Genomic DNA, 10063 nt, shown 5'->3' with positions numbered 1-10063 from the left:
TGTTGTCATAACCATTTTTATTATTTTATTCCATCTATTTCACAATATCATAGAAGATCCATGAAGATGCAAATAAGGACGAGTGAAACACTGTCACAGCCTTCAACGACCAAAAGCATGAGAGAGAGAGAAAGTGACAGAGAGAGAGAGAAGGAGAAGAAAGAGAAGACGACGAAGAAGCAAACATTTAAACTTTTAACAGTTTTTTCGAGCATCAGAGCCCAGGCAGGCACTTTACAACTCAGTGTCTATGTGTTGTAGTTGTACAGGCTGATGTCTTGAGGTAAAACTGACAGTATTTTAAGATTCAAACCCTCAACCCTCTCGAATCTCGATTCCTATGATGACCATTTTGAACTTGCATTGAACTAAAGAGAACAGAAGATTAGGACTAATCTCAAAAATTTGAGTTTTCAGCATCACAGCATAGGTAAATATATATTTTGCTGGATGAAGGTACACCAGATAAAAACATCCTGGTGTTTGCTTCCAACCTTTGGTCTCCACCATGATTTGTGATGATTATTTATGATTGGAAGCAGATATTAATTCTGTTATTAATTCTATACTGTATTACTGTCACAAATAAGACATTATATTGTTATTAATGTTATAATTCAACTATAAATCAACTTTCAACTCTTTCCATCTCACGTTATGTAAAAGTGCCATTAGATGCTTTTGAAACCAGAAATGTAAAATGTCTCAGTCACATACATTTCAACAGCTTCCGGATTGAGGAGAAGATGACGTGGGAATCAAATGCATCACATGTGCTGTTTTGAATCTATTTATTTATTTGGTTTGTGGGTTTTTCAGTTTGTCAGGTGGTGACAGCCGCCTGCTACCGTCTCTGTCCGCTCCGAGGTTAAATAAACACAAATATTTCATGCTGATCTTTTATACAGAGTTCGATGCACAGTACAAAATGGTCATCATAGAGTAAATCCTCACGGTCTGTCATGTGTTCTGTGAGGATGTGATTTACCAACAGACACCTGTGTGCTTCAGAGAGCGTGGGGGCAGTTCACGGACACCAACATTTCTACTTTGTTTCTGAAGTGACAGCAGATTTGACCCTGGTCATGCACATTTACTCACATTCCATCTGGATTACATTCAAGGATACATCAACATGTCAGAAAAGCTACTCAGATGTCAGGCTACATCCACACTGGTACGTTCTCCTTTTAAAACCCAAACGATCTCCAGCCACTCGTGTGTTTTTCGCTCTGTATCAGTTACGCTGGACTCACACTTCCGCGTTGGACACGTCAACCGTAACGCTGCTAATTCACTTTGAAGGGGCTGGTGGCATCTTTCATCTGTTGCATTGTGGGTCCGTTGTGTTGCGTTGCTCTGGCTGCAGAGCTCAAGCTATCATGTAGGTTCCAGCCAATGAAATCGTGATCAAGCCAACACTCAAGCGTAGCCGCTAGCCAATCAAACAGATCGATAGATGGATACTTGATGATCCCGAGGGAAATTTAGGAAATAGGTTGCGGGAGGGTTTCGGGAGTTGAACTGCAAACCTTCTGCCACAGAGCTACACAACCTAAGCAAACGTTTATGTGAAAGCAGAGGCGGAGGCAGCTGTTGAACCTGGTGTGTGTTCATCTGGTTGTGGATTTTATTTCCCATGAGCTACTCTTTATCACTGTATTGATAACTAGTTGTGTGTCTTGCCGTCGTTATGATGATCGCAATACCACCCAGAATAGGTCACGCCCAGCGCAAGGCATTAACGCAACGCTTACATGTGAGTCGAGCATAATAATCCCAGTCCACACATCTGGAAAAGCACATCACATGACCATTCAAGTACGCTGGGCATGCGATTCCAAACATCTCCGTTTTGGCCAGTTCATGTTACAACACAGTCCTGGTTTCTCCGTTTTTAGGTGCTTGAAATCTCCAGAGTAGCAGTGAAACGTTTTTTAAAACTAGAACGTAGTATGGATGTAGCCTCGGTGTCCGATCGGTGTGTGAGTTAGACATCGAGTGTTAATTTCAGACGTCAATCAAAAGGTCGAGCGCTGCTTCGTTTAAGCTGCAAACAAAAAATCTGCGACTTGACTCTGCAGGACTGTGAGTTGTGTGTGTGTGTGAGGCAACAGCAGGGGCAGCAGACTGGCACAGAGCAACATTAGCAGAGATACATTACACAATATACTGTACATTTATAAGACCACCGTTTTACCAAATCATGGTACGCAATATAGAAAACTTAAAAGAACACAGACGTTATTCAACAGGATCATATAGAGTCAAAGAAAAAAGAACAAAACTCCTTTTTTCATTGTTACCATGATAGCATCACTTTCCGCTAACTGGACGCAACGAAAACAAAGATAGAACTTTCTGTCTGTAAAATGAAGAAAAGGATTGGATATGGCATCATGAGAGGTTCGTCCATATCGGCATCCGAACCCAACCCAGCCCTCTGCCTGAATCACCGCGTGAAGTTAACTGGCCCAACACATTATTACCCACAGTACAGCGGTACATTTAACCAGAGGCAATTAATAATCGCTTATGGAAATATTCCATCATAGTCCGGTTCATGCCAGAAGTTGATCCACCCATGCAGCCTTCGCTAACTCAATGTATCTCACTGCAGAAGTTAACACACGAGCGTGGACACCAACACAAAAAACAAAACAGATACACCACTCTGAACGACCACAGAGGTCTAACATTCGCTCCACCAGAAAGGTTTCCTTCCCCAAACAAATAAATATACTGTAAAGTCCAATATGATGTGCCTTCAAACGCCTGAATCAACTCATAAAACGACCTATACCCCGACCACCCATGGCCGAATTCTCTCCGTCACCCCTCACTGTCTGGGGCTGGAGGGGTTGGATCTCTGGGCGGCGTGGCAGGGGTCCAGGGACTCCTTGGTCGCACCGCCGTAAACATCTACGTCCAGGTCGGTCCAGGGGGCGATGTTGCCAAGCGCGGGGAACTGCACTCGGCCAGGGCAGCCACCTCGATGGGCTTCAGCACCCGATCCCACAGGTTGAACTGGGAAAGCTCCCCGACCAGCGCCTGCGAGGCATCGAATCGCCCGCCCAGCGTATCCTTCAGGAGGAGGAGATTGAAAAAGAGTTAGAATGGTTGGACGTGAACAGGAACTACTGGGGCAATGTTTACTGTTTGTGTTTTGTATGTCAGCCTTGTAACATTTCAGCCGTTAGTGTAACAAAAAATTAAACAAGACCAGTACCTCTTGAAAGTTATTATGGGTCCTTCACCCTTAAAATATGTTCCAATAATGCACTTTTCTGGATGTATACATGTCGTATATTGAGGTGATTATATAATATCTAATCCTGAGAACTACAGGACATTGCTGTGAAGTAAATACTGTGGTTGTATTTTCTGGTCCAGTGAGAGTGAAACTGCAGCTAAAGCTTTATCCATGAAAAGAAATATCGTGTTTTGATGATTCCTCTTTTTAAAAACTTTTTTTTTTTTAAATGTCCATTCAAAGCATCTTTGTAAAGGGAATGTCCCGGGATCATCATCCATCCACCAGACAGATTAATAAAGCACTCTCCCTCTCTCCCCCCTCTCCCTCTCCCTCTCTTTAGAAAATGTCCATTAAATCAAGTGTTGTTGCATCACTGCAGCATCGGGCCCACAGCGCTCTGATTAGGAGCCTTTATGCACTGACAATGAGATGCTGAATGGCCTTTGCGTCGTTCTTTTGACACAATGGAGGACGGATAATGTCAGATTTCATAATGGTTATGTAACGTGGATGTCTCACTAATGAAGGTGATGGAGGGTCCTTAAGGTTTCTGTTTGTTCATGTGTGAAAAGCTGCCGGTGCAGCCCTCAAAGAGTTTATTCATCCACCTGATTATTCATCCATCAAACTGTTGATCCATCCATTTGATGATTCATCCATTGAACCGTTCATCCACACATTCATGCATCCATCCGTCCATCTATCTGTTCATCCACCAATCGGTCCAATGTCCATACTTTCAGAAGTTTGTCCATCCATCCATCCGTCCGTCTCACCTGCTCCTGTCCTAGTATGAGGACCCCTCCTGGTTTGATGGGGTGCCAGGCAGCCAGCCCCTCCCCCCTGCCCTTCATCTTCCCGCCCTGATAGGCCTTCCACACTCCGTCCCTCAGGGTCCAGCTGACACAGATGTGCTGCCACTCGTCCTGCGGTAGGGACAGGGGCAGCTGCGCCACCTACGGGTGAGAGAGTACAGTGGCTGTGGTTACACCCTCCCCTGACAGGTTTATGTCAGCAGAACTCAGTCCTGCCCCAACCTTCCTCCCATCACTGCTGCAAACCAGCACTCCGCTCTGCCATGGGGGGCTATAAGCCTTAAGCTCTATAAAAAGAAAGCAGTAACACACAACATAAAACGACATCTGGCTCGAGCTGCCCTCTGCGCCGCGTCCCCTCGGTAACATATGTTTGCTGTGGGCCCACAACAAACGTGACGACATAAAAAGACGACCCGGGTTCCTCTGGGACTCTTGCACCATCTTATTTTGGAAGAAAAATATTATATTCAAATGAATGTCCCCATTTGCTGTTGTATTTATTCTTCGGTAAATCACTGTTATTAAAAATGCAGTTTTGAATTATTTGATGCGTTGCTCAAGAGCACCATCCGTTTTAAATGGTTGGTAAAGCACAGAGGGCAATCGACACACGTATCCAAAAACTGTAAACAGTGAACAGAGTCTTGGGCCGACTCCCCAAAATATAGCCCCTTCCCCCCCACAGAGGCTAATTCATCCCCAGACGATAGCCCATGGGCTCCGAGATTGGAATCATAAACTAATAACGATTTCCATTTCGGTCTATTTTTGCCTGACTAATTAGAAGGAAGCCTGCAGGGTACAATATGCTCAATCTTTTTCACCAGAGGAAGTCGTTAATTTCCTTCACAACACAATAAACAACCTGCGTACCTTGTCGTTGATGAGCAGCTCCACGGGGTTGTGGACGCCCTGCAGCAGCACCAGCTCGTTGGGCTGCCCCGGCACTGAGTAGGAGAAGGGGGTCCCGATGCCTCCTTCCTTGGCCTTCAACCACACGCAGGCAGTGAAGGCGTACATCTCACTGATCTCCTTCCTCACCAGGCCGTACATGTAGTTAGTCCGCATGGGGAAGGAGAGCACGAAGCCATCGGGGAACGACGGCTCTGTCAGCGCTGATGGACACACAGACGAAGGAGTTAAAGAGAAACAGTCAGACAGGGAGGTGCTGAGATGAGACTGAGATGAAGTGTTGTTGATGTGTTAATGGCCCATTCATACAAGGACCCTGTCATTAGTGCTTGTCCCCGCCAGTTCGTACACAAACGCCCCCACAGTGCCTGTTACAGGTAATGATGGACTCTTCTAACTCGAGGCCACAGTGAAGATGCTGCAGCAGGAGGATGAGGAGACAGGCGGAGAGGCCGGGGGAGTGACGGAGATAAAAGGAGAAGTGAGAAGTGATTTTTCTTTTTATCCGTCTCTCTCCACTTCTCCCATCGTTAGCTCTCACCTCCAGTTACCTTGACGCTAGAAGAAACTCAACGAAACCCCTTCAGAACTGCAAACATTTATAAATATATATTTATTATGAAGATTTGCAGGTTACTCGGAGGAGCAGTAATTGATTTTGGTAATTTTTACTTCCATTTCATTAATATTTTCCCTCTCCCGGCCCCATTTGACATTTTCACAACCTTCAGCACTCGTGAATCACTTGTTTTAATCTACAGCCTCTTCTCCGCAGAGATGACACCGTTCGCCCACCGAGCTCATTAAAGTGTCAGCTCTCATGTGAGTCAGCTCAGGGATGCTGTGGTCTAACATCCTCTCTAATCAGGTCATCCATACATCCCCTCATCCACCGCCCCATCACCTCTGTCTCCCCCCACACTCACTGTGTTCGAGCTCAGTGACGCGGTGGTTGACCGTGTCGAGCCCCTGATTGATCTTCTCGTGTTGCCCATGAGTCTCCTTCCTCATGGCCTGACGCTCCTTCTCCAACATCTTTATCTTGCGCTCCAGCTCCCCCTCCAGGTCCTCCACCCTCCAGGTGCCCTTTCCACGCCCGGGGGACACCTTAGGAGCGGGGGGTTTGGGGGCAGGGGAAGCGGGGGACGCAGGGGAGGCGGGACGGCGGCTGCCTGGGGCGGCGGCTGCAGGTGGGGAGGAAGCACTGCCGGCTGGTGGAGCAGGGGCCTTGACGGTGTTACCACCCGGGCTGCCGCTGCTGCTGCTGCTGCCAGTGTTACTGCTGCTGCTGCCGCTTGTACCCAGGGATGCGTCGGTGAGGTTCAGTGCAGCCGGGCCTATCTCCGCCTGCAAGAGAGGGAGGGGGGGGACACAGGTTAAGTAGGTATTTAAAATATTAAAGACAAAAAAGATGTAAAGAGAGAAAATAAAAGAAATGCAGTGAAGAGAAGAAAACTAAAAACCACTTCATGGGAGAGCTTTGATGAAAGCAGCCTGGTGTTAGTATCAACAGGGTTTAGTGGAGATAGCTTATATAGAACAGAACATCAGTTATCTGACTGGACGTAGGCTCCGGGTACAGAAAGTGAAGCCAATGAGGAAGACCCTGAATCCTGCATCTTCTTCATACAGCATGATGTTCATTTTATAAATTATAAATCCATTTAGAGTCAAATAGAGGCTTTTGGTGTAGTTTGATAGTTGTAGTACAGATTAGCACTTGTAGTTTCAACGTATAATTCACAGATAGGACGTGAAAATGTATTTCTCTATGTAACATCAGTTGTTTTTAAAGGATTGACAGTCATAACACGTTCCTGCTGCGCTCAGAAGCTAAACATGCTCAGCACTGCTTTGCTTTTCATTCATGTTTTCATAGCTTTCATTATGGATTCATCCTCAGCCTTTGTGATGTGTTGTATACACATCACAAAGGCTGAGGGCTGTGAAGCTTCCACTGAATTTGGATTTTTCTCAATTTCCCACGTGTGCTCTTTTTGATGCCATTGGAAGCTCCGAGATTCCCTTTTATAGTTTTTCCCTAATGAAGATCTAAAGATGAAATGCTCTGCTTATAATTAATTTCCTTCCATTGGACTTAAGCAGATTCTGCCTGTGGCCTTAAATACACAAACATCTCTGACTCTGTCTTCTGTATAAAGTTTGTGTTATGTTTTGTTATTGCACATATCAATGATTACATCCTGATCAATTTGCTTTAGTATAGCTGCTGGAGAGATTGTGATTATTCTGATAGTTTCGATATATAACAGTGAACATCTGGTCCAGATACTGGACCTTTTGTTCCCGCTCAGCTGCACCTGGAGGACGTTAGGACATTTAACATAATGGAACAAGTAGAGTCTATTCCTGTCTTCATTGTATCAGCATAAATAGAAGCATGTTACTGTTCAGTACAGTCGTAGTGGAAATGATTCTGATGGAAGAGGAGTAAAAGCAAAGCGAGGGGGGTTGTATTCATGACAGTAACAGACCAACAGTGACAGTATGAGAATTAATCGTTGAAGATGGAAAAATGCTGCTGTTTGAGCGTGAGACGCTATGAGGGCGATAAATAATAAAAAAGACAGGGGCTGAGGCAGGTATATTAAAATAAATATATATAGAGTATGGCCTGTGTTTAAAGTCTGAGTAATTCTGCAGGAAATAATGCAAGTCAATGCAAATTCTTCCTGCAGAACAGAGGAGACAAAAGCAAGAAAAAAAACCACCTAGTGTGTGTGTGTGTGTGTGTGTGTGTGTGTGTGTGTGCATCATTTTGTGTTTGGATTTGATTTTGCAATCACAAATAAAGCAGTTTTTTCTCTTTGGTTTGCAGAGAAACTTGAAAAATGTCACCTGAGGGGCTGTTGCCTCATTTCATTGTGTCTACTTGTGCTTATATTTCATGCACGGACTCAAATGAACAGAGTCCACCCTGACTCATGCACCCTGACATGCACAACACTCGCACTTCTGCACAAGACACAACTACCAGGGACTGACAGTGTTCTATGTCCGACAACATGGGACGTCTGCATGTCAGCATCCAACTATAAATACCATGAAAGTCTGTAGGACGAACACAACGTTCTCTAACTTCACTCTGCACCAGGGACTGTTTATAAAAAGCTCTGCACACAAACAATATAAAGTGCCAGTATATTGTGTTTGAGGAGGACTCACTATCGTTAAGTAATAATGAGGAAGTAGCTCAAGAGAACAGCCCATTCCAAACACGCCGGTTTCCTGCAGCTCGTTAGAAATAATCACAGAAGGTGAAGGTGAAGCAGCAGTAAAAAGAGAGAGAGGGAGAGACGCTGCTGTGAGGATGAGGCGGCTGCGAGGGCGATATATAATATCAACAGAGCTGCTGAGGCAGGAAGAGATGTTGGATGTCCAGGATATAAATTCACACTGACAGAGACAACCTTGTAACTGACTGTGCTCAGGGTGGCGGTGATGCGGCAGTGTATGTTTGTGTGTGTGTGTGTATACATCTCTATACATCTCACTCTCAGCACACACACACACACACACACACACCTGACTCTCCTCCATCAACAGCACCACCCTCCTCCTTCCTGTCCAGCCAGCTTCATCTTTTATTTATCCTCCCTCTCCTGCTGCTGGATGCAGAGATGGAAGGGGAGAGGCGGCTGACACCAGTCGGGAGGGGGGTGGCTGGCTGTGGGTGGGTGGGTGAGGGCCAGCGGGGTGGACAGATTTCCCTTGGGTCCATGCAGGGGAGCGTGTGCATAATAAAAAGTGATGAGTAGTGACTTGTGAGAGGAGAAGTGAAGCTAAAAGCTGGAGGAGAGGAAGATGCATTTAAAGCCTTGATCTGTGAAAGCAGCAGAGGGATGTGGGACTTTACTAAACTTGACATTTGAGGCTCATTTTAGTCAAGTAATAGAAAATATCTGAAAAGGATTATTTCACTTTCACCCAGAGGTCCTAAACTGGCCTTCACACTGGGAGAAGTGGGTGTTCAGGTCTAAATTAGTCCCTGGAAAACAATGGCTGAGTCATAATTCTGTTATGAGTCCTCATCTCCTGCTGTCAGACAAATGTGGAGCCGCAGGGACAACGGGCTCCTCCCAAGTGACTCTGCCCTGGACTCACCTCCAGTTTCTCTATGCGGTCCTTCAGGTCCATGATGGCCCGGGCCAGCTCCTCCACAGCCCGCGCGGTCTGCAGCTGCGCCGCGGTGGAGGAGCTCACCTCGTCCCCGGCCATGACGCGCCGGTTCCCGCTCCACACCCCGATGCTCCGCTCCGGGACGGTCCGGTCGTCCTCCAGGCCGCTCTCGCACTCGCTCAGCTTCCCCGTCAGCTCCCGGATGGTCCTCTGGTCCATGAGGATCTGGTCGTTCTGCTGCAGGACCATCTGCCGGAGCTCCTCCGCGGTGGTGCGGAGGTAAGTCCAGTCCTCGTCCCCGGCTCCGTACAGCGGCTCGTCCGCCTGCTGCTGCTCCCGCCTCAGGTCCTTCGTCTTGCACTCTCCCACCGGCACAGGGGTGCAGATCAGGCGGCTGAAGCTGAACTGCTTCGCGGAGCCTCCTCCCGTCTCCTCGCCGAGGTTGAGCTCGTTCAGAGTGGGCACCTCCAGTCCGATGCCGCCGAGCCCGTTGCCTCCTCCGTAGGACTCGGCTCCGTGCAGCGCGCCCAGCGGGCCGGCGTGAGCCACCGAGCCGGGCTCCAGGAGCAGCGACTCCGATGTCAGGGTGCTGTTGTCGCCGAGAGGCGCGGCGTTTTTCCGGGGATAAACACTGGCGATGATGCAGATGACGGCGCCGAGGAAGGCCAAGGTGCCCGCTCCCACCAGCACCACCACGAACTTCATGCTGAGTGTGGAGATCACAGATAAATACACCGGGATCCTGGAGGAGGAGGACGGAGAGAAGCCTGCATCACAACACCATCAGCATCTCGTTCTAACCTACACTGAGATCAACCCAGACATGTTACAAATGAGGCACTTACACGTTGAAGATGTTCTCCAGATGTTCTGCTGCTCGCTCCGTGTAGCTCCGGTGTATAGGTGGCTCCGCGAAGTCTGGTCCAGAGCTGCTCTC

At 47.2% G+C, this 10063-nt stretch overlaps 1 protein-coding gene across 1 annotated transcript; it reads right to left on the bottom strand.

Moving 5' to 3' along the window:
- LOC118115262 (neuronal pentraxin receptor) lies at positions 1-10063 on the bottom strand. Its single transcript, XM_035166340.2, is given in 7 exon segments — positions 1-2958; positions 2961-3084; positions 4033-4212; positions 4948-5189; positions 5913-6333; positions 9112-9893; positions 9972-10063. Coding segments are annotated over 6 exon segments (1806 nt in total). The 5' UTR covers positions 9832-9893; positions 9972-10063; the 3' UTR covers positions 1-2839.

This window comes from Hippoglossus stenolepis, chromosome 2, assembly GCF_022539355.2.
Source record: "Hippoglossus stenolepis isolate QCI-W04-F060 chromosome 2, HSTE1.2, whole genome shotgun sequence".
Taxonomy (NCBI): Eukaryota; Metazoa; Chordata; class Actinopteri; order Pleuronectiformes; family Pleuronectidae; genus Hippoglossus; species Hippoglossus stenolepis.
The sequence above is the reverse complement of the archived record's forward strand: the minus strand, read 5'-3'. Positions and strand labels throughout refer to the sequence as shown.